The sequence below is a fragment of the Schistocerca serialis genome, chromosome 3 (assembly GCF_023864345.2).
Source record: "Schistocerca serialis cubense isolate TAMUIC-IGC-003099 chromosome 3, iqSchSeri2.2, whole genome shotgun sequence".
Classification (NCBI taxonomy): Eukaryota; Metazoa; Arthropoda; class Insecta; order Orthoptera; family Acrididae; genus Schistocerca; species Schistocerca serialis.
The window spans coordinates 872103423-872128938 of NC_064640.1; the positions used below are offsets into that span (position 1 = coordinate 872103423).

General features: G+C 37.8%; 1 protein-coding gene across 1 annotated transcript in view; it reads left to right on the forward strand.

Moving 5' to 3' along the window:
- The first annotated feature begins 3819 nt into the window (after positions 1-3819).
- The window catches only part of LOC126471057 (uncharacterized), a 34375-nt gene continuing 12678 nt past the window's right edge, over positions 3820-25516 (forward strand). Inside the window, exon 1 of the mRNA XM_050099124.1 lies at positions 3820-4465. Coding sequence (XP_049955081.1) covers positions 3928-4465 — 538 coding nt within the window. The 5' untranslated portion in view covers positions 3820-3927. The remainder of the gene's footprint in view (positions 4466-25516) is intronic.

Here is a 25516-nt window from a genome sequence, read left to right on the forward strand (position 1 = left end):
AACAGACCTACTAAGGAGACTGCCTACACTACGCTTGTTCGTCCTCTTTTAGATTACAGCTGCGCGGTGTGGGATCCTTACCAGGTAGGACTGACGGAGTGCATCGAAAAAGTTCAAAGAAGGGCAGCACGTTTTGTATCATCGCGAAATATGGGAGTGAGTGTCACAGAAATGATACAGGATTTGGGCTGGACATCATTAAAAAAAAGGCGTTTTTCGTTGCGATGGAATCTTCTCACGAAATTCCAATCACCAACATTCTCCTCCGAATGCGAAAATATTTTGTTGACACCGACCTACATAGGGAGGAACGATCACCACGATAAAATAACGGAAGTCAGAGCTCGTACGGAAAGGTATAGCTGTTCATTCTTTCCGCGCGATATACGAGATTGCAATAATAGAGAATTGAGAAGGTGGTTCGATGAACCCTCTGGCAGACGCTTAAATGTGATTTGCAGAGTATCCATGTACGTGTAGACATGTCCGATGGAAGTTGCATCGTACTTTGGAATAACACAGGCACTGCAATGTCATATTTATCCTCCGACACCGGGCAAGCGACTTTCAGTTAAAATGTCTCCCCATACGGAAATATACATATTGGATGTACGAGTGCACGCTGTAGACGCTTTGGAACTCTGGGTAGAGCCGTGAGTCGTGCATGGATAGCCCAATGGTAAGCCAGCCGCTCGTGATCAGTAGGAAATCTAGGTTCGAGTCCCGGTCCGGTACAAATTTTCATTGTCGTCATTCCATTCTACACCTGATGGTCCTCCATATTCGCAACTGCGAGTACATTTAACCCTTAACTCACGAGGTGTGGTGTCTCAGAGAGCGCAAAAAGTTTCGAACTCGCTCTCCAAGGCCAGTTGTGGTGGAATGCTTCTATATTCCCCCTACCGTCCTTAAATTGTCAATCCTACGATGTTTTGTTGTCAGTTGCGTTATCGCCTTCTGTGTTTATTGTTGATACGTGTTACTGATACGTGTTGGAGTCTCCTATACCGAGCCTTGTAAACTACCTACCTGTTGTCTTCAGTGCGGTACCGTATAGCTCACAATGTGTTTGCACGAATGTATTATTTTTAACTTTGCCGAGTTTGATGAAATTGTTAGTCGGTCTATGGAGGAAGGTGTCAGTGATATAGATCAAGAAATAAACGAAAAAGGCGACGATTTTACATTAGCCAGTGATCACAGTTCTGTTATCGAACAAGAGTATCATTCAGAGGAAGAACTTCAGGAAAGCTGTGACGGAGATCTGTCTGTTTCTTCAATGAAGTACTTAAATTGTCTGTTAAAATCGAATGTGTTCTGAGTGATCATAAAAAATTTAGTTCCCAGCAATGAATGTCAATTTGACAGACTTTCTCTTTGTAATTATCGGGTGGAATTTCTATGCGCAAATTTAAACCCTGGAATTTAGTTTTATTTGGGAATTTATTTGCTACAGAGATTGTATAATTTTTCAGAATGTAAAATTCAACAGTTAATTTATGTGTACTATTTAAAAGAACCACACAAAATTATGTGCTTTTGTGTGATAAATAGAAAATGCTGCAGGCTTTGTTTAGAGCAATAAAATAAACTAGAAGCATTTAAACAACAATTAAATAACTGTAAAAATTAATGATATATAGCATAAATTAAAAATTTCAAATGATTTTTGCCTTAAATCTCGGTTTAAACATGGTGGGGGGGGGGGGGGGGCAGAGACCCCAACTCGTGGTATACGTTACAGAAAAATCGCCTCGCGAATTAAGGGTTAATGTATATATTTTTGGGTCTGGCCGTGAGTCTTGCACGGATAGCCTAAGGGTAAGGCGACCGCTCGTGATAAGTGGGAGATCCTGGTTCGAGTCCCGGCACATATTTTCATTGTCGTCATTCCATTATACTGCTGGTGGTTGTCCATATTCGCAATTGCGAATCCATTTCATGTATTTCCTAGCGACTGTAGACACCTCAGCGCATGTTCCTTCGGACATATATGCACGTTAGAAGGGTCATTGCATCGTGTTTCAGAACAACACAGGTACTGCAATATCGAAATTAAGCAGCGTTGGGCCCAGCTAATATTTGGATGGGTGACCGACCGAGGAAAACCGGGTGCTATTGGTTTTAAGGACACGCAAGTTGCCGAAGTGGCGTCCAATTGAAAGACTTGCACCGAGCCGTGGTGCCACACGACATTTCTTTTTTTATATCTCGGCCATATCCTTGCCTATCTTAATTGTTCATTTTAACTGGGAAGTGACAAAATACACGCTGAGATAATCGGTTGACTTGAAATGGAAAAGGGAATGATTAGTGCTAGAAAATCGTTCATTTAACACGTCATCTGATTTCTAGTCACACGCTTCCGTAACTTCTTTCTCGAGACGAGCATAAAATGTTCTTTCTAAATACATTAACCGAGTCCTTGGTTATTGCCATGAATTCAGAATACAATTGACCTTGGAGAGCGCCAACTTACACCATCGGCGGATATGCTATATACGTCCATCTAGTTCTACTAGTTCTCACATAAAAGATCAATTTATTAGCTTTTTAATTTTCATATTAAGATAATTTTAGATGTCTTCTTCCCGTGTTGCAGCCGGCCGATGGCGGCCGAGCGGTTCTAGGCGCTTCAGTCTGGAGCCGCGCGACCGCTACGGTCGCAGGTTCGAATCCTGCCTCGGGCATGGATGTGTGTGATGTACTTAGGTTAGTTAGGTTTAAGTAGTTCTAAGTTTTAGTGGACTGATGACCTCAGATGTTAAGTCCCATAGTGCTCAGAGCCATTTGAACCATTTGAATCCTTGATGCATAATTTGGTTACTACTGTAACTAAGGTTTCCATACGTCCGGATTTCACTGGATTTGTCCTAGTTTTGAGGACATCTGGGGTCATGTTGGAGGTTTTTATACGATTGCCTGGGGTAAACTCGGACCTTTTTATATGGAGATATTAGGCTGATTGGAAATAGATTTTAATAAAATCTTGGGTAAATTCTCTGAATTAAGACTGGCGCGTATTTAGTTTCTTTCATTTTGTATTAAAAAGAAAAACCTTGTCGCCGACAGACTGTATGTTTCCGATATAACAACCCGATTTGACCGAAATGTCGGAGCTACGGAAGTCTTTGCCCGGGGCCACCAGTTTAAATGATAGCAGGCTTAACTGAAACTAGCCGCCTGTGTGTCTAAAATTTAAACGTGTAAGCCAACTCTGAAATTTATGGGTAGTAGTGTCTTGCTTCTGAATAACAAACGCTTTTCCCGAGCATCATCCCATAAATAGAAGACGAAACTACTAGTAAAATATGTACCCTTCATTATAGATCGTACGTTGGCTTTCAGAACGCAAATGGAAACGTAAGGGAGAAATATCCAGAAAGAGAGCAGAAGGACATAAAACAAAGCAGCCATTGTTAAAAGCCAATTAAATTTAAAAATATATAATGTCGAAAGTTATAAGGACACACTGCGGTAATATCAACTAAAAGAACGCTATGTGTTGTGTTGCATTGACCCGTAACTACCTTAAATTCCCCGGGCGGCCTTCTGCGCAGCAAAGCATCTAGAGTCACAGATACTCCATTTCATAAGTGATACAACCAGACTCAAAATTACTTATTTTCTATGCTACTTGATGCTACTATATTTGCATACAGTGTTTAATAAAGATTACTTGGTTATATACACATAAGGACGACTATTATTTGACTGTCCCGTAAGTAACACTGAATTAGTCTTGCATGCGACTTTAGTAGTCAAGCGAAATCGAATAATTGTCAAACACTTAAAAGCGTATGTGTTGTCAGTAGGAGGCGCACTGGATGTCAGTCTGGTGTGTAGTGGTGGTGTACCTCGGAATAAAATTGTAGCAGACGTAATCGAAAGTTTGTCTCTCGTGAGTTATTGCTGTAAATTAACAGAATGCTGGTGCGTGACAGGATTTTTCGTGTTCTGATATTTCTAAAATTGTGTTGTTTAGTATGTTGCTATAAATCGGACATCATGATCACTGATGAGGGTATTGTTACGCGCGATCACAATTCAATATTGAAAGTTAATAGAAGCAATGGAATTTCACGAAATGTGGATAATTTGCTGAAAGAGTGTGAAGACTACTGGGTTTGCTTTACACACAGAATGTTAAATAACATAAGCGATATAATGAAGACAAATAATTTTCATTTGACAGAAAGTATTTCCTTAAATCGTATACCGGTACACAGAAACAAAATGGAGAATGAAATTATGTCTGTTTACGACGAACAGAAAAAGTTAATAGCAAGTGCAGGTAAAGGCTATGGACAGCTGACGGCGGCCCTTATAAACAGTACACTAAAACTTTTTAGAACACATTTTTTAACGTGGAACGTACTACCTGGAGTGAGTCTTAGGGTTTACCGAAACCTGGAACATGATGGTGCTTTGGACGCTGCAGTGGAACTTCAAGAAAGCAAACAAGGTAAATTTTATTGCCACACAAAGAGCTTTATTTTTGTGGAAATCAGGACTTGATCGATAGCCTTTTTAGTCCAAAAGATGTTGACACAAATTCACATCTTATTTTGGTTTTCTTCGTGTAGGATTATTTCTCTAAACGTTTGCAATTTTTTTAGTATTCTATGTGCCGTGTGTTGTGAGTGTTCACAGTGACCTTTCTGTAATTTCACTGGCAAATGTTTTTCAAAAATGGTTAATAAATTGCAAAGTTTCCATATGGTGGCAGAGAGCTGCCTTATTTTTGTTGATAAACATGATTGGACAAAGTGAGTATATCTTATGGTCGTCTTTGTCCTGTTTATTATTATAGAAGTTTTATTTATATTTACTTATTTATCCATCCATCCATCCATCCATAGTGATATTGAATACATCAAGGCATACTTGGATGTATTAAAAAGTATTTCGTAGGAACATTTAAAAAAAACGTAGATCCCCAGGCATTTGGAAGAGAGATGTAGAGTTTGCACCATGTAACCGATATTACATACATCCCTAAGGATAGTAATACCAGACAGATTTAAGAAAATATATGTACAATTTTGCGTAGATACGGTGTCAAGCACACTGTTTTTACATTGACTTTGCAGAAGAATCTCTTCTTCAAAAATTCTGTATAATTGTATCTAAGAACTCGTTTATACTGTATTAACTGGCTGAGACCAGATGACATCTTAGTTTTTGTTTGAAAGCAGACAGTGTTTTCAAGTTCTTCATACTGCTTGGAAGTTTGTTATAAAATATACATCCATCTATTTTAGGTTTTTGTCACGCAGCTTAAATGTGTCTATGTACATGCAGTAGTTTTCTTTACATTGAGTGCTATAATTATGTATATTTGTTAATCATAGCTGTGCGGTTTATTTTTAAGAACATAATAGCAGTGTCAGTATTTGTAATTCGTTGAATTTATTTCTGCAGGACTGCTTTGGTGACAGCTTTGCAATGTATCTAATCACTTTCTTTTGCAGTTTAAGTACTCTCCCTGTGTGTACATTAGCTGCACTGCCCCGCACAGGTGTACAATAAGATATATGCAGATAAATTAGACCACAATACAGTTTTAGTAGCAGATAAATTAGACTACAATACAGTTTTAGTAAAGTGCCCTGATCAACAATCTGAGAATTATAGTTGTGCTAATTTTTTAGCATAATTTATCTATAAGTGTTTCTCATTTAAGGAAACTCCCCATCATCAATCCTAGAAACTTCTGGAATACTTGAGTCCCCAAGCTTGATATCAAGATCTATTTTGACTTCCTTATTTGCTTGTATTCTAATGAAAGTTATTTCACTTCCGTTTGAAAAAGGCTTCATCCCTCAAAATATTTGTATGCTCTATCCATCTTTAAATATGCCCTCATTAAGAGCCTTTCCAGATTTACTGGTGACTAGTAGAAGTGTCATCAGCATGTGATCACTGTTTCATTTACAGCTTCTGGCATGTCACTTACATATAGAATAAATAGTAGTGGTCCCAATACCAAACCTTGCAGTGTCTCATGTTTTACCTTTTTGAACGCTGAAAACAAATTTACCCACCTGTTGCTCACTTTATATTTTATTTCTACACATTTTTGGCTATTTTTAATAAATGTGTCTCTAATACTGTTCGCTCTGCCTCTTATACCATACAGGTTTAATTTTTCTAACGGGACTATGTGACACACACAATCAAAAGCCTTTGATAGTTCTAGGAATAGACTGCAAACTTGTTCCTGTTTTTCAAATGCCGTGACTACATATACTGTGAAGTCTGCAGCTCCTGTCTTTGTAGATCGACCTCTTCTGAAACGGTGCTGTGCCCTATTTGTTATATTATGTTTCTCTATGAAATTTACTGTCCTATCCTTTATGGTTATTTTTACAAATTTAGACAGTTCAGAAGTGATAATGATATATCTTTAGTTACAAAGGTGCCCTTTATCTCCCCCTTTTCATGTACGGATTACTTTACATTTCTTTAAGCAATTTGGAAATATTCCTTCCTGCAGTATTTAATGTATAAGGAATTTGACAGGTTTTGCTAGGTATTTGGAACTATAGTCAATTATTTTGGGAGACATGCTATCTAATCCAACAGAATTTCTTTTAAAGTATTTACTTATACCTATGACTGTTTCATATTGCACTGGCCTGTTATTTGACAAGTCTGTTTACAGTAGAAGGATGTAGCATGTCATCTGAAATGCTTACATCTCCATATTATGCAGCTAGTCATTCTTGGCCTAGTTCTTTAAAACCTTCACCAGAAATAGAAACAAAAGGTCTCATATATTTGACACATACTGCAGCACATTTTACTTTTATACTATTTTTTTATTACTGTCGGTATTCCTTAAGAAGCTCTACAGTGTGGGAGTTCTTTCAGCTCAGTTTCTTTAAATGAGTTGTTCATGACTGGAAACACAACAATGTAAAGCAGGCATAGTCCGTATCAGTTCAGGCAGGCTAGAAAAAAATCTTACCTTCACAGTCTCGAATGTTATTAACTCTAGCATATGTTAAAATAAAGGACTAAGTAAGGAACATTTTTTTTTTTTTTTTTACAAAAAAATTCTGCTCAGAGATACAGCCCTCCAAAGATGACACTGTGCATATCATTTTGAAGGTGCGAATTTTGGAAAAAATTTTAAAATGCTGTATCTCTAGGACAGTTCTTGATATTTTGTTGGCTACTTTTATTTGAAAGATAATTGCTTAATAATTACAAAGAAATCCTCCATTGGACTTACCTGCCATAGTTCTTTTACTATACCATTCTGAACTTTTTTATACTTTATGCAAAACAAATTTTCAAAAATGCAAATCCATAATTCTCTCCACCACCTGTCGATTGGTATTGTATAGTTCTACATTCCCTGAAAAAGAGAGCTTCCACTTTTAGGTTGAGGAGGTTTCATAAACAATTGAAATTTTTGCCATACATAAAACCTGTTTTATCATCACATAACAGGCTAATAAAGATCAAAACCTACCCTTATTTAACATAATTTTAGTTTTGAAAGATGACTAAGAGATACGTTTTTTCAAGCATTTTAAATGGTTCCAAAATGTATGTGAAAGGTCCAAAGACTTAAAGGTTTCAATTTATAAAACTTCTGTGCACTCTGTTTTGTATTGAAATTAGCCAGTCAATGAACTAAAAATGTGTTCAATTGCTTCAGTGTCTTCCTTTGATATAGAGTGATGTCTTCCTGTTGAACCAATAGGAACTGGAGCACTTCACAATCTTCAAAACATTGTGAAAAGGAACTGAGCACTGATGGTGTTGTTGCAGTCCTTCAGCTGGAAACCTATATCCATCAGCTGGTCCATGTGGTAGCAGAAATTTCACTATAGTTTCGATTAACTTATAACTGGTTTCTCTAATCTCTGCAATCCACCAGTCAGTTGTACACATATGCCACAAACATCCCCCTTCTCACTCAGGTTGTGAATCTGAATATTATCCTGCTGTTTCTGAGGTGTTCGCCGAACGAACGAAATTTCTTCTTTCTTGTTCTTTAAAGTGCGTGCAATATGAGTTTGTCCATCACTTAGTCCAAAAATGTGTCTTCTGAATTTCATTCACAGGAGTAGTTTGTTTGGACCATTCTTCTTTTTTCTGCTCACAGAATTCTTCTATTTTCTCTTAGGACAAAAGAATGAGGGCTGTGGATGTGTGAGATTTCAAGACACTTGTAAAATCCTCAGCATTCTGAATCACAGCTGTATTTGGTCTGGAAAGATTGTTTTGTTAGCATGGTGCTTCAGCAGGCCTCCTACACCAACCCAAGGCCCCTCCTCGTGACCAGTAGCACTGTATACCCAGTCAGTTGGCACAAGCGACTTACTCAATTCCAACAGCTGGTAATGATTTTTAAAGTGACTAGGAACACCATGAGAAATAATTACCTTCTCTGCCCATGTTTGTAGTTGAAGGATTTTGTGTATTGCTAGCAAAGCATGTGCTGAGTCATGTCCTGTGTCATCACTTATAACTACAACAATTGTGGTCTTGTTTTGAAAATCCGTCACTCCTGTAAAAATTGAAACCTGGTCATTACTCCAGTGATACCCTTGTACTTCTTGTGGGAGAATTACAGACCAGTTCTCAGCAAAATCACAGAGAAGCACTAAACATAGTTCTTCAGCATGTACACACCCTTTCACTTCTGCAACGTGTTTTGTTGCAATTTCTTCAGGTGCTGATGTGTTCTGCTTTCACTGACCATTTACCAAGTTTATCAGTGAAACTGTCAAAGGCAATAATTTTCATAATTAGCTTATTTTCCTCCCATGTCACGTATGTAATTTCTGCCGAGTTATCTGCTATCTGTTGCAGGCCAAGTGTCTGTAAAGACAGTCCTCCCTTTCCAGGGTAGTCATCACATTCTTGAAATAAACAAGTCTCTCCTTTACGTCACAGACCACTAATGACTTCACACACCCGACCAAGGTGTCATATGTCACATGCTCCAGTAAGTTGTTTAAAGTTACCACACAATGTTCAAAATTCGTGCAGTACAGACATAAACAGACATCTCTAGGTGGGTGTGGAACTACCCACTTAGTTTGTAATGCATAAAATTTTAATCTTTGAATATGTGAAGCTGTATAGTTGCTCCTATAAATTGCAAAAGTTTCTTTGATACTGTAAGTCATGTACCTCTTCACTTTCACAACTTTTTGACCTTAAACTGTTACACGTGTAGTGTCTTTTTTTGTTGATACTCTGGCGGGAACAGATCCGTTTATCTTCAACATAAAGTGACTGCACTATTTGAACTTGAGCTGCTTCTACAGGATGGCCATAATATTGATCTGGTCTTCCAGAGACTCCTTTTACAGACCTCTAATTTCTTGATTTGTCTACCATGTACTTTGATACTGATGGAACATGGTTCAAAATTGTTTTATTTGAAAATGTCTATGGAATAATAGTTAAAACTTGCACCTTTTCACTGTAGGATGCACAATATTCAACAGCTGAATTAATATTTGTGAAAAATTCCTGGCAAGAGGTGCAAGAGTGCTTTGGTCAATTTCCTCCTGAAGATGGGATTTCTACTTCGAAAAGTGTGGTCAGTTTTGCTGTAGTGTATTCATCTATAGCTTCAGTAATTTGTCTGCGCTTTCTTGAGGCATAGAGCTTATGACTCGATTTCACTGACCACGGTTTCTTAACAGGACTGACACCTACCTCTATAGTTGACAGATTCAGGGTATTTAATTCTTCCTCTATTGATGCAAAAGCTGCATCATCTGCACCATGGTAGGCTTCACCTTATTCAGATACTATCATTGTTGTTGTTCTGTCAAAACATTCAGAACACAAAGTCATCACTGGAAATATCTCCACTTTGAAACAGAGTCTTCAAATTAGAAGACTTATTCCCAACCTGAACAAAGCCTGTTTTTTGTCTATCACTCTTTTATGGATATGCAAATAGTCAGCACAATTCACTCTCCTGTGGCCCCAGTCAGAAGACATTTCAAACAGTCCTTTTCACAAAACACATTGCAACTGTGTCAACTGGCAAATTCCTCACAAAACTCACTGGATGGTCTCAGATTTCTTACAAGGGAACCTCCCCATCGCACCCACTTCAGATTTAGTTATAAGTTGGCACAGTGGATAGGCCTTGGAAAAACTGAACACAGATCAATCGAGAAAACAGGAAGAAGTTGTGTGGAACTATGAAAAAATAAGCAAAATATACAAACTGTGAGTAGTCCATGTATAAGGCAACATAAAGGATAGTGTGAGCTAAGGAACGCCGTGGTCCCGTGGTTAGCGTGAGCAGCTGTGCAACGAGAGGTCCTTGGTTCAAGTCTTCCCTCGAGTGAAAAGTTTACTTTCTTTATTTTCGCATAGTTATGATCTGTCCATTCGTTCATTGACGTCTCTGTTCACTGTAATAAGTTTAGTGTCTTTGTTTTGTGACCGCACCGCAAAACCACGCGATTGGTAGACGAAAGGACGTGCCTCTCCAATGGGAACCGGAAACATTTGATTCCAAGGTCATAGGTCAACCGATTCCTCACAGGAAAACACGTCTGATATATTGTATACGCCACTGGTGACGGCATGTGTGTCACATGACAGGAATATGTTGTCGACCCACCTAACTTGTACACTTGGTGAGTGGGTAAAAAGATTCTTCTACCTTGCCAAATTTAGGTTTTCTTGTGGATGTGATAATCACTCCCAAAAAAGTGATGAAAACATAAGAGTTTGTCACGTAAACTGAAATTAAAGAAAGTAAACTTTTCACTCGAGGGAAGACTTGAACCAAGGACCTCTCGTTCCACAGCTGCTCACGCTAACCACAGGACCATGGCACTCCTGAGCTCACACTCTCCTTGATGTTACCTGTGTTGTCCATGGACTACTTAGTTTGTGTATTTTGCGTATTTTTTCATAGTTCCACACAACTTCTTCCTGTTTTCTCGATTGATCTGTGTTCAGTTTTTCAAGGCCTATCCACTGTTCCAACTTATAACTAAATCTGGGATGGGGGGGGGGGGGGTGCGATGGGGAGGTTCCCTTGTTAGAAGCCTCTTCAGTAAAAAAAAAAAAAAAAAAAAAAAGAAGGGGCACTGAACAACTACAATACAGAAACCTGCAATGAACAACCATGACAAAGAAACTGACAAGAAACTACAACAAACTGTAAGAAATATCTGCAACAATGAAAGTGAGATGAAAGAACTGCAACAAAGACAATAAAAATAAACATTGTAACAAATAAATTATTAAGAAACTACTTCAGTGAAGACATACATTACCCTTGAAAGTTAAAAAAATGTTTTTTTTAAAATAAAACCTGTCCAACTTATAAGTGGAAGCTCTCCTTTACAGAGAGTATAGTACTACATGGTACTAATCACGAGGGGAAAAAACTTCTCTGGATTGGCATTTTTGAAAAACAATTTTTTTCTATAATTTTTAAGAAAAATTCAAAAGGTGACAGTAAATGAACTGTGACAGATATGTCCAAACAGGGGATACCATTGTAATAAAGCAATTATCTTTTAAATAAAAAAAGCACTAACAAAATATCTTGAACTGTTACAGAGATACAGCATTTTAAAATTTTTCCCAAAATTTGCATCTTCAGAATGTTGTTCGCAGTGTCATCTTTGGAGGCCTGTATCTCAGGGCAAGATTTTTTTTTTTTTTTTTTTTTTTTTTTTTTTTGGGAGAAAACAAAAAATACATGTTTCTTACGTACTACTGAATTTTAACATGTGCTAAATTGAATAACATCTGAGACTATGAAGGTACCCCCCCCCCCCGCCGGAAGTGATATGGATCATGCCAGCAATTTATGCAGGATACGTACCCTGTAAAGTTAAGTCTTTTGTGTACAACTAACAGAAGTATATTCTATAGTTCACTTTTTAGACCCTCATAATTCTTCATTGTCTACACATCTCTCTGTGATAAGCTCTCAAGGGATTGTCAGTTTGTTGTAAATGTGACAATTCGTGCAATCTTCCTGAACAAATCAGTACACAGGTAGAAAAGTTAAAAAAAGAGACAATAGCAATACCAGGTAACAATTACATCATTCGTAAGTTCAACATAGAAAGTTAAAAATAAAAAAAATTAGTATCTACTTAATTGTTGAATTTTATTGTTGTTGTTGCTGTTGTTGTTGTTGTCATCTTCAGTCTGAAGACTGATTTGATGCAGCTCTACTCTGTGCAAGCATCTTCATATTTGAATAACTACTGCAACATACATCCTTTTGAATCTGCTTACTGTATTCATCTCTTGGTCTCCCTCTGATTTTTACCCCACATTTCTCTCTTAGTACTAAATTGGTGAGCCCTTGATGTCTCAGAATTTGTACTATTGACTGATCATTTCATATAGGCAGGCTGTGCCACAAATTCCTTTGCTCCCCAGTTCTAGTCAGTATCTCCTCATGGGTTACATGATCTACCCATCCAATCTCCAGAATTCTTCTGTAGCACCACATTTCAAAAGATTCTGTTCTACTCTTGTCTAAACTGTTTATTGTCCATGTTTCACTTCCGTATATGGCTACATTCCATTCAAATGCTTTCAGAAAAGACTTCCAGACACTGAAATCTATATTCAGTGTTAACAAATTTCTCTTCTTGAGAAATGCTTTTCCTTTTACTGGCAGTCTGCATTTTATATCCTCTCTACTTTGTCCCTCGTCAGTTATTTTGCTGCCCAAATAGCAAAACTCATCTACTACTGTGTATCTCGTTTCCTAATCTAATTCCTTCAGCACTCCCTGATTTAATTAGGCTTAATTCCATTATTCTTGTTTTGCTTTTGTTGGAGATAATCTTATATCCTCCTTTCAAGACACTTACCATTCTGTTCAACTGCTCTTCTGAGTCCTTTGCTGTCTCTGACAGAATTGCAACATCATTGGCAAAACTGAAAGTTTTTACTTCTTCTCACACAACTTTAATTCCTACTCCAGATTTTTCTTGGGTTTCATTTACTGCTTGCTCAATATTCAGATTGAATAAAGTCGGGGATAGGCTACAACACTGTGTCACTCCCTTCCTTCTCAACCACTGCTTTCCTTTCATGCCCCTCGACTCTTATAATTGCCATCTAATTTCTGTACAAGTTGTAAATAGCGCCTTCCTCCCATTTATTTACCCATGCTACCATCAGGATTTCAAAGAGAGTACTCCAGTCACCATTGTCAAAATTCTTCTTTTTCTGTAAATTATTCTTAGTATTTTGCAACTGTGACTTATTAAACTGATAGTTTGATAATATTCACAAATGTCGGCACCTGCTTTGGAATTGGAATTCTTTTTGAAGTCCAGTGATATTTCACTTGTCTCATAAACCTTGCACACCATATAGAAGAGCTTTATCGTGGCGGGTTCTCCCAAGGCTATCAGTATTTCTGATGGAATGTCGTCAAATCCTTGGGTCTTGTTTCGACGTAGGTCTTTCGATGCCCTGTCAAATTCTTCTCAAAGTATCATATCTCCCACCTCATCTTCATGTATGTCCTCTTTCATTTCTATAATGTTGCCCTTAAGTACATCTCCCTTGTATGGACTCCTTCCACCTTCCACTTTTCAGGATTCCCATCAGTGCTTAGGACTGATTTTTCCAAGTCTTGATATTCATACCACTGCTTCTCTTGCCTCCAAAGGCCTCTTTAATTTTGCTGTAGGCAGTACCTATCTTTCACAAAGTGAAACATGCTTCTTATACTTAATTGTCCTCTAGGCATTCTTGCGTAGCCGTTTTGCACTTAGTATCAATCTCATTTTCTAGGCGTTTGTATTCCCTTTCACCTGCTTCATTTACTACATTTTTATGTTTTCTTCTTTCACCAATGAATTGAAAATCTGTGTTGGCTAAGTATTTCTACTAGGTCATGTCTTTTTACCAATTTGATCCTCTGCTGCCTTCTCTGGTTCATCTCTTGAAGCTATCTGTTCCTGTTCTACTGTATTTCTTTCCTCTGTTCTTGACAGTCATTGCCTAATGCTCCCTCTCAAACTCTGAACAACCTCTGGCCCTTTAAACTTATCCAGGCCCCATCCTTAATTTCCTACCATTATGCAATTTCTTTAGTTTTAATCTAGAGTTAATAACCAATAAATTGTGTTCTGAATCAACATCTGCCACTGCAAATGTCTTAAAAGTTAAAATCTGTTTATGAAATCCCTGTCACACCATTGTATAAATCAGTCTGTCTTAAGGTTTCTTCCACGTGTACAACCTTCTTTCATGATTCTTATACCAACTGTTAGCTCTACCAGGTGGCTTCCTCTTTCATTCCTTTCCACCTCATCCATATTCTCTTCCTTTCCCTACTATTGAATTCCAGTCCCCCATCATTATTAAATTTTCATCTCCATTAACTGTATGAATAATTCCTTTATCTCATCATACACTTCTTCAGTATCTTCATTTTTGGAGCTAGTTGGCATATAAACTTTGACTGCTGTGGTGGGTGTGGATTCCGTGTCTATCTTGGTTACAGCAATGCATTTACTGTGCTGTTCATAGTGGCTTACCCGCATTCCTTCTTTGTTCATTGTTAAATCTACTACGCATTACTGGTATTTGATTTTGTATTTATAACTCTATATTTACCTGAACTGAAGTCCTGTTCCTCCTGCCACTGACCTTCACTAATTCCCACTATATCTAACTTTAACCTATCCATTTTCCTTGTTAAATCTTCTTACCTACCTGCCTGTTGAAGGGATCTAAAACTCCACACTCTGATCTGTAGAATGCCAGTTTTGTTTCTCCTGATGATAACATCCTCCTGAGTAGTCACCATCCAGAGATCCAAATGGGGGACTATTCTACCCCTGAAATATTTTACCATAGAGTGTACTGTCAGTATTTAACCATACAGTAGAGCTAGATGCCCTCGGAGAAAAATTATGGCGGTAGTTTCCCATTGCTTTCAGCCGTCCGCAGTACCACCAAAGAAAGGCCATTTTGTTTTATGTTAAAAGGCCAGTTCAATCAATAATCCAGACTGTTGCCCCCACAACTGCTGCATAGGCTGCTGCTGTTCTTCAGGAAGCACACATTTGTGTGGCCTTTCAACAGGTACCCATCCGTTGTGGTTGTATCTACAGTACGGCTTACTGTATCATTGAGGCATGCAAGCCTCCCTACCAACAGCAAGATCAACAATTCAATCTTAAGTCATACATACATTTTATATTAAAGAAGAGTCTTTTCATTGTGTCTTAAGTATCTCATACAAACTGTAAAATGACCTTTCCAAAAGAAATTGCCTTAGTGGCTCCCTAAACTTGGACCAGTTATCAAGCATACGTTTATTATCTAGTGGGAGAGCATTCAAAACTCTTGGGCCAATGTACAGCACACCCTTGTCAGATTTTTGCAGTCATTGTGTAAATCGTGCTTTCACCTTGTATTGTGTCCATGATAGGTACTACTGCTTTTATACAACTCAGAATTTTTACTGACAAAACATGTAAGTGAAAACATGTATTGAGAAGTAGTAGTAAGAATATTTTGTTTCGAGAAAAGGTTTCTACAACTAGATCTACAGTGTACACAACTCATTATCCTTATAACATGTTTCTGGTCCAAAAATATTTTCTTTCTTGCAATTGGTTTTAACAAAAGATAATTTTGTATGTCATTAAAGAATGGAAGTATCCATAGTATGCAGCCTTCACAGTGTTAAAGTTCCCACTCTGAGGTAATACGTATGGCAAAAGTTAATGACTTGAGTTTCTTGGGAAGGTTCATTATATGATGAGACCAGTTTATTGTTCAGTCTGTTGTAACACTTGGGAACTTCGTTGTTTCAACTCATTCTATTGTCTGTGTAGCACACTTAACTGTTCTCTCTTCTTGAGTTCAGGCAGTTGCAGTTAGTTTTTATTATAGTTTAACAAAAGTCTGTTGACACTAAACCATTTACCAAATCAGTGAGATTGTCACATGTGCAACCATAAATCAAAATGTTTGTGTTGTAAAATTTGGCTATAGCTTTGTATATTGCTGCAGGTCATTTAAAAATACAAAGACCAATAAAGGACAAAGAATGGATCCTTGTGGCACTCCATATTTGATGCGTTTCCATTCTGATGAAACCAGACCATTACAAAAATTGTCTTTGCCATCTAATACTACTTTCTGCTCCCTACCTTTGAGAAGGTGACATTCTAGTTTGGATAGTAGTGTATAGGCCTACTCAAGGAGGAGGGGATATTGTTTAAATCCATGGTGTGGTTAATCAGTGAACCATCGTAAATAACTAACAGTGCAGCCTTTTACTCTGGTAGTTAAAAATAATGATATTGGCTACAGGTTTCATTAGCTACTAACAAGGGAACCTCCCCATCGCACCCCCCTCAGATTTAGTTATAAGTTGGCACAGTGGATAGAACTTGAAAAACTGAATGCAGATCCGAGAAAACAGGAAGAAGTTGTGTGGAACTATGAAAAAAAATAAGCAAAATATACAAACTGAGTAGTCCATGCGCAAGATAGGCAACATAAGGAATATTGTGACCTCAGGAGCGCCGTGGTCCCGTGGTTAGCATGAGCAACTGTGGAACGAGAGTCTTCCCTCGAGTAAAAAGTTTAATTTTTTATTTTCAGATCATTATCAAAGTTCGGGCACTCACGCATAATCAACTTTGCTCTCCAAAATTCCGGGACATGTTCAGATTTGCTTGGGCATATGCAGGATTTGACGGTCTACACACGGAAAAATTTGAAAATATTAAAAACATATGTTTTGACAGAGCACAGGAAAAACTGTGCAACTCTGAAACTGTTGCATTCATTTGTTGCAGTTTGTGACGAACTATTATGTTTTCCTCACTTTTTTGTGAGTGATTATCACATCCACAAGAAAAACTAAATCGGGCAAGGTAGAAAAATCTTTTTACCTATTCGCCAAGTGTAAAAGTTAAGTGGGTCGACAACATATTCCTGTCATGTGATGCACATGCCGTCACCAGTGTCATATAGAATATATCAGATGTGTTTCCCTGTGGAGGAATCTGTTGACCAGTGACCTTGCGATCAAATGTTTTCGTTTCCATTGGAGAGGCAAGTCCTTTTGTCTACTAATCGCACGGTTTTGGGTTGCGGTCGCAAAACACAAACACTAAACTTATTACAGTGAACAGAGACGTCAATGGACGAACGACAGATCATAACTTTGCGAAAATAAAGAATGTAAAACGTTTCAGTCGAGGGAAGATTTGAACCAAGGACCTTTCGTCCCACAGCTGCTTACGCTAACAACCGGACCACGGCGCTCCTGAGCTCGCACTGTGCTTGATGTTGCATATCTTGCGCATGGACTACTCAGTTTTTATATTTTGCTTATTTTTTTCATAGTTCCACACAACTTCTTCCTGTTTTCTCGATTGATCTGTGTTCAGTTTTTCAAGGCCTATCCACTGTGCCAATTATAACTAAATCTGAGGGGGGTGCGATGGGGAGGTTCCCTTGTAAGTACAGGCCATCCTCTGGCTTGAAGTCGTCACGCTCCCTTCCGTAGCAGGTCTGCCATATAGCCTGTAGGCAAAATAAAGAATTGCAACTATAATCTAAAGCAAATAATTTTTCATAACGATATAGTTCATTAATTTCTGCTTTTTAAGCAAAATGTTATATTACTGTGCTTCATTGTGTGTAATTTGAGGAGAAAAAAATCTTCTTTGTAGTTTTAACCCTTTCAGACCTGGTGGTCACAATTGTGTTGATAAAGTTTGTTCACTAATATTTCGCTAACAAGAAATGTGAGGTGCATCCAAACTCACTTTGCACATTTGTGTATTTCTTTTAGCCATGCATCAGCTGCTGCTGCTCTCTTGTGAGCAGTCTATGAACCACAGAGCAAAATATGCTCTCTGGCATTGTTTCTCTGTGGGAAGCCATTACATGTTGACTTTATTGCTATAATAGTCATGTTGTGGGTTTTGTTTATGAATGTTTTGTGTGGTTTCCTTCTTTTGAAAACATTAGACATTCTTTCAGTGGAATTTTAATTAATTTTAATCAGTTCATATTTCTGTTATGTATCAGGCAAGATTAATGTACGCATTTGTGTACAACAGGTCCTTAATGGTGTAAAATAGGAAAAAATAATCTAAAATGTGTGTCAGCTATATTTGCATGGCTATGGTAATTATGTATGGCAATTTTTCCATTAATTTCAGTACCAGCAGCAAGAAAGGAGAATAACTGACCTGTACATATGATTTTATTTTATATTGCTGGCTTTTGACTTGGAAATACAGATTATCTTTCTGTGAGGAAAAATTGGGACTTGATTATCGACATAATTGAAAATGGTGGCGTTTCTGACATTAGTTTGAGAGGAGATGAGGATGACAGTGTACCACTTTTTGAAAGGCACGCTCCACAAATCTGAAGATGAAGATGATGGAGAGGTGGTGGATGCTGAAATGAACTTTTTATGCAATATAAACAACCCAGAATTGAATAACCTGTGTGACAACATGATGGTGACACCTAAAGAATCCATAAAATGGAAACGCAAGCCACTAAGTACCATTGCAGAAACATACAACGCTCCAAATTTTGAAGAATCTCTCTTGTGTTCTCCAATGCAATACTTCAAAAGATAAATACCAGATGATTTGTACACTAGCATGGCAGCACATACTCATATTTATGCATTACAACGAGGCAAATCCCGATTCAAGCAGACAACTCCTCAAGCACAAGAAATGTTATTTGGTTTGCATATATTGACTGGCACCTTGAAAATTCCCAGATTATGAATGTATTACCTGAAGGTAATTGTGTTTTGGGAAAACATGTCACGAGGCAGATTTTTAGAATTATGAACAAATTTACATTTGGTGAACAATCTGGAAAAGCCATCTGAAAGTAAAGATAAATTTTACAAAGTCAGGCCAACTTACTCAGCCATTCAAAAATGCTGCAGTGAACTTCCTATAGAAGAGAATGTTTGTGTCAGTGAAGGAATTATTCCTTTCACTGGGAAGTTTTCTGCAAAACAGTATATCAAGGGGAAACCAAGTCCATGGGGAATCAAAGTCTTCATGTGAAAAGAGTGGAATAGTGTATTATTTCCTTTTGTATCAACGTGCTACAACTGGACTAAATACAGCATACTGTAAAAAATTTGGATTAGGTCCTGCTGTTGGTTTAGAATTTTCTGTTTCACTCTCAAAAGGTAAAGGTCATAAATTATACTTTGACAACTTCTTTTTACCTTATCATCTGTTTCAAGTTGTGAAATCTCAAAGCATCAATGCAGCAGGTACTGCCCATCAAAACAGATCTGGAAAGAACTTGACTTTTTCAGATGATAAAACAGTAATGAAACAAACCAGAGGTTACTGGGAAGAAATCACTAGTGCTGATGACATTACCATGTGTAAGTGGTTAGACTATAGGCCAGTTGTATTGTGTTCAAACTTTGTTGGTAAAGGCTCAGTGGATAAAGTTGAGTATTGGGACAAAAACACCATAAATATGTGAAAGTAAAAAGACCTGAAATAGTGAGTAGATATAATCATGCAATGGATGGTGTGGAACTATTTGATCAATTGATAAGCTACTACAGAGTTTTCATCAGATCTCGAAAATGGGCTTTCCGTGTGATTTTTCATGGTGTTGACTTTGCCATCGTGCAAAGTTGGTTGGCCTACAGACTATATGCAGACAACCTGTCTATCCAAAAGAAGAAGCAAATGGACCTTCTTTCCTTTCGTATCAGGGTAGCAGATGGATTGATACTGTGCCAGAAGAACATGACTGAAAAGAAGAGGGGGCGTCTGTCTAATGAAGAACTGGCTTCAGACATGAGAGTCATACCAAAAAGAAGAGGAGAATTATGACCAGCTACAGAGATACAGTTTGATTCCATTGACCATTTGCCTTTGCATGATGTAGGAGCTCCAAGTCACAGCATATTTCCAAAATGTACAGGGCGTTCTAGAATTCAGTGCAGAAAATGTAAAGTACATTTATGTCTCCAAAAGGACAGAAATTTTTTTTGCAGTTTCGTGCGAAACTTTAAAATCAGTGTTTTGACCATTGTTGTTTAAATAAGAACTGTAATTTGGAATTATTTTTATTGTTTCTTCTGTTTTAAAGTGAAATAGAGAGTGGCACACTTGATCCATAGTGTTAACTTCCATAATGTATGACATGAAGCTCGAGACCTGATGAACGCAATTGTGTACATTAACTATCTAGAAAACTAGAGATCATATCAAATTTTTTCTTAGAAAAATGTTATCAGGAGACTGACCTGAATGTAAAAATCATGTCAGATATTTCTTTAATAAGTAAATAAAAAGTCAGGTCTGAAAGGGTTAAAGCTTCCTTGTACATCTGAATATGTATTAGAGGCCAAAGTGCATATGTTATGGCAGCCTTAGTTGTAAATGTCAAGCCAATCCTGGTAAGAGTTACTGTATGTAGTGCCAGCCCATCCCACCCTCCTCCCATTGTATTTTTCACAGTTCATGTGTGATGTATGTGTTGATAAACACCAAATTAGTTGTTGCAACATATTATTTCATACAGATTTTCTGAATTTACCTTGCAGTTTTAGTTTTTATAATGAAAAGTGAGTTAAATGTGGTGTTTATGTAGGCACATGGCTATGCTACAGATAACTTTGTTACAACAAACTTAGTTTCAGATTCACATTTGTTGGCTTCACCAGCTGACAATCAGATTTTTTCCTTCCAAGACAAGACCTTGGGCTGCACTACAGATCAGTGTGTCACCACCTGCAAGATTTCGGGGCAGGATTTAAGAGTTGCTGTCACACTGTAGTCCAGTTTCTTATGTTCGCTCTGGTCATCACCAACTTTCTTGTTGGCTGGTTTATAAATGCTTCAGATGCAGTCTGTTCAGAAACAGGTTGTGTGAAACATAAATTGCCATATACTGTTTTTCACAGAGAGACAAAACAAAATTTTGTGCCATTCCAAATTAGACAGAATACTGTAGGCATAATGCATCATTTGTACTGATAAAATTTTACAGGCACCGTGAAAGAGCACATTAGCATTAACATTATTTCAACAATTCTGTTCACTGTTTGAGTGATGCCCCTGTGCATTATGAAATTTATGTACATAATCTTGTGTCCATTTGCTACACCGCAATTCTCCTGATCTAAAATATTGTGCAATTATAATAGCAAAGAGAAAATAGTAGTAGGAAGGGAAGTGTCTGTGTCTGATTAGGGAAGTGTCTTTGTCTGATTGTAACAGAGCTGTGCAGGTTTGATTTTTATGTTCTTGGAAATTAATAATGAATACAGTGACACCTGAACAAAGCAATAAAATATTTAGAAACTACGCAGTAAAAACATCATAAGTGAGAAAATTAAATTAAAAAAAGAGTGCATTTTTTAGTTTTGGGATATAGCAGTTAGGATTTCAATTGACTGAAGTACCAAATGTGACAGAGCAACAATGGAAAATAGATACAGGAACTCATTTGTTGAAATTGGGAATTAAATTAGATGTTAATGGTCAGTTTTATGTTATCGTTTCCAGGCTATTATAACACAGCAGAACACACTGCAGCTATGCGTAAGGACAAAATTGCAAACAAAGGATAAATCAAATTAATTGTAGGGCTCAAAGTTGTGCTGTTTCAATAAGTTCTTCATGAGCTTTCACAGTATCATTCATTGCTTACAACATTCTTTAATAGGACTCAGCCTCCTGACACATGGTTTCCTTCTCTGGCATAAAGAACCACCTGTTTGTGATGCATGTGGCAAGCTGATTACATTTTGTTACATTTTAATTGAGTGTAGTTTACGTAATGACAAGAGGGTGGAAGCCAGTTTATTAGCAGGACTACGCACACTTCTAAGTGATGGTGAGATGAATGTGGCATATGTTCTACAATAATTTGTTTTGTCTGACCTGCTGCCTAAGCCGTTAAGCAGGCGATTTTAGTGTGTGTGTGTGTGTGTGTGTGTGTGTGTGTGTGTCAGGGATAGTTGGCTCATCCAGTCATTAATTATGACAACCATCTGTTCTTGACTTGCTTCTCTGTGGCTTTTATGGTCTGGTACCAATATTTTAATACGTTAAATATATTTGCAATTGTGAATATGGACCACTATATGCTGTAGAATGGAATGACGCCAATAAAAAATTTGTGCCAGACCGGGACTTGAACACGGATTTCACACTTATTATGAGCAGTTTCCTTACCATTTGGCTATCTGTGCATGACTGACAGTCAGACCCAAACTTCCACATGTCATCAACCATGCATCTATAACCTATACTCGTGCATCTATTATGTATATTCCCTTTCAGGTGAGACATTTTACTTGAGTCACTTGCCTGGTGTTGGTGGAAAAAATGCGATATTGCAGTGCCTGTGTTATTCTGAATTATGATGCAAAGTACCTGTGTATATGTATGCATGTCCAAGGGAATTTTGCATTGTAATTCAGAATGACACAGGCACTGTAATATGTTTTAATAGTCCATCTTTTATCAGTTTTAACTTTTGTACATTTAAGTGTGACTCTGTGCTGATGCGAGGAAGAGTTCAAGATAGCAAATATGATCCTGCTTAGCATTTTATCATGCCTGCATTTTTTGTATTTTTATTCTATTAATCTTGTGTGGTAATTGTAAGGCTGCTGATAACGAAGATGTTGATTGCCCAACAGCTATATCATTTATGACACACAGTTCATGCGTCATCCTACAGACAGTATTGTGTGTGTTACAATTTATAGTGTTAATTTATTAACCTCTCCAGTGATGGATGTTCTCTTTCCACTGATACTCATTACCTATGTTAAATATCTGTCATGAGCTGTAGGGTTTGCCTGGCCAGCTGTAAGTTCCTACTTGACATTATACTTCTTTAGGATAGTATTCTATTGTAGGTTGAAGGCACTTTAATATTCTTCATTGTCTCCAGGGGAATACTTCTTAATCTGAGCATAGAATATCTGCAGTTCACGGTCTTGCGGTAGCGTTCTCGCTTCCCGAGCACAGGATCCTGGGTTCGATTCCAGGCGGCGTCAGAGATTTTCACCTGCCCAGAAGTGAATGGGTATTTTTGAGTCATCTTCATCGTTATCATTCATCCCATTTACAGTCGGAGCAAGGCAACGGCAAACCACCTCCATTAGGACCTTGCCTAATACGGCGGTGCGGGTCTCCCACATCGTTCACCTATGCTCTGTCAAGAAGCATGGGACTTCATTTCCATTTCCAGCCAAAGAAGAGATCTCTGGTATCATTCTCCTCCTCCTTCTCCTCCTGCAGTTTGTCTCATTCCAAGCAGTTTCAATCCACCGAGCATGATCAGAATTTCTCCACATGGGCATTGTATATTTTTCTGTGGTGAAACACACAACCAGGAGTGTTGTGCATTAGAGTGTCTTATCAGTAAGCATAGTATTTTTTTGTTTTCCTCATTGCTGACGTCTTAATCTGCTGTTAGATCAGTAAATACCACACTTGTGTGCTAATGTCTTACAAATCCACTCATGGAAAAACTCAGCTGGATTTCAGACACCTGACCAGACATCTCTATGAGCAGAATCCATATTGCACCTGTTTAAACATAGTCATTGTCCACTAATGGCAGTCACTATACTGAAAAGTGCATGTGACAAATCATTGAATTTACATCAGTCGTAGGCAAAGCAGTTAGTGTACTACTGCACTGTGTATTGTATCTACAAGTGTACAATTTGCCTTTATGATGTGTGTTAAATTGGTTAATCTAATGGTGCTCTAAACACATAACATGCTTTCAAATGGTTTCCATAAACCGTAATGAGAATATAAGCAGTGCACTATCAAGTGGCAATTGCTTGCTTGACTGACAAATCTGTTGAAGTTGGTCAATAGCACTTTCTGGTGAAATTTCAACCACTAGTAGACAGTGAGTAGTTTATAGGGGCTGTGGGCTTATACAATACGAAACTTTTTAGGAGAGCTGAACCAGTACACTTGGAAGGCATGCTTAAGGCCAATTATTTTCAATAGTGTGTATAGAACTGACACTAGTGAAAAGGTATTTGTGTCTGACGGGGGAATTTCGAGATTTTAGTAAGAATAGGTCCCCAGTTTTAGAGCTGGGTTAGGTGCAGGATTCACTTTTGATTACAGGCTTTAAAATTTTTGGCTGCTGTACTTGCAGTTCACTTAAGACCAGCGCTTTGTAATTCTGCATTTAAAATGCAACAGTTGCAAATCCAGTCATGCTAAATGGACTGCAAGACAGTCATTTGCTTGTGTATTTCTGGAATTTTCTATTATCTGAACTTTTACTAATTTTCTGTAAAACTTCAACTAGTGAGCTGTCTTCTGTGCAACTCTGCTTACAGCTGTTAAATTTTATTTCCAGCTGTATCATAATTAGTCACCACTTCTCTCTTGTGGAAAATTAAACAGCAGATGCAAGTTTTTCACCAATTATGTGTTTTTTTTTCCTTCTGGAAAGTGATGATGTTACAGACACTCTCAAACAAAGTCATTTGATCATTTATCAGTCCTTGGAATGTAGATAATTGTATAGTATCAAGCTGGATGTCTTCTTTCACTAAATTAGTGAAGCTGATTGCAATTTTCTGAGACAAGATAGAGGTGTAAAAATTCTTCTTCTAATTTTGAGCAATGTTTTTTGTGTTGTGCTTTGTAAAAGTTGGATCAATTCATAAAATGAACAATATCTGGCTTTGCAACTGCCTCAGTAGCACAAATAATTGGTCAGTGATAGGGATATTCAATTGCTTGACAAAATTTGTTCTCAATTTGTATATGTAGCTTATAATTACTGAAAAAGCTGCTGCCCATCTTCAGGAACCATGCATTATACATGTATATGGTCTCCACAGGAACACGTTCATTGAGACTGTACCTCAGTAAAACCATCTGTGTTGTTGCAGCATGCAAGCCATTCCCTCTGTACATGATTCATGGGAGGAAAAAATGATACATGGATTTTATCCAAATTTTCATGTACCGCTGTTGAAAGAACATCTCCAAATAATTTGTAAGCATCAGTCCAGTGTTCAGTACTGTGCTTGTAACTAAAACTGTTATTCTGTTACTTTCATAACACTCACACTGTCATACTTAACATATGTTTTTGCGTATATTTATTCCCAACTTGCTGCTTTCTATTATATATTGGGAATCAGTCATGTCTAGTTAAATACTAAATTTAAAGCCATGTCTGACTAGAGTAACATGTACTAGCTGTTATGTACCCATATGGCTGAGCCCTCTGACAACACAGGGATCACACTACTGATACCTGAGCTGTCCCTCCCCATGTATACCAAGGAGTGGTTGCTTATCCTCTTGGAGAATAGGAACTCCCAGCAATGGCTGCCGTGCCAGTCGACCCTTGCTGTGGCTGGGAGGCACCCGTGGGGAGAGCCCCTGGCCGGAGTGGATGGTATCAGGGCAGATGCTTGGCACGTGAAAGATATCAAGCTGCAAAAGTCTAGCCGTTCTCAAATGGCTGTCTCTTCAAATGG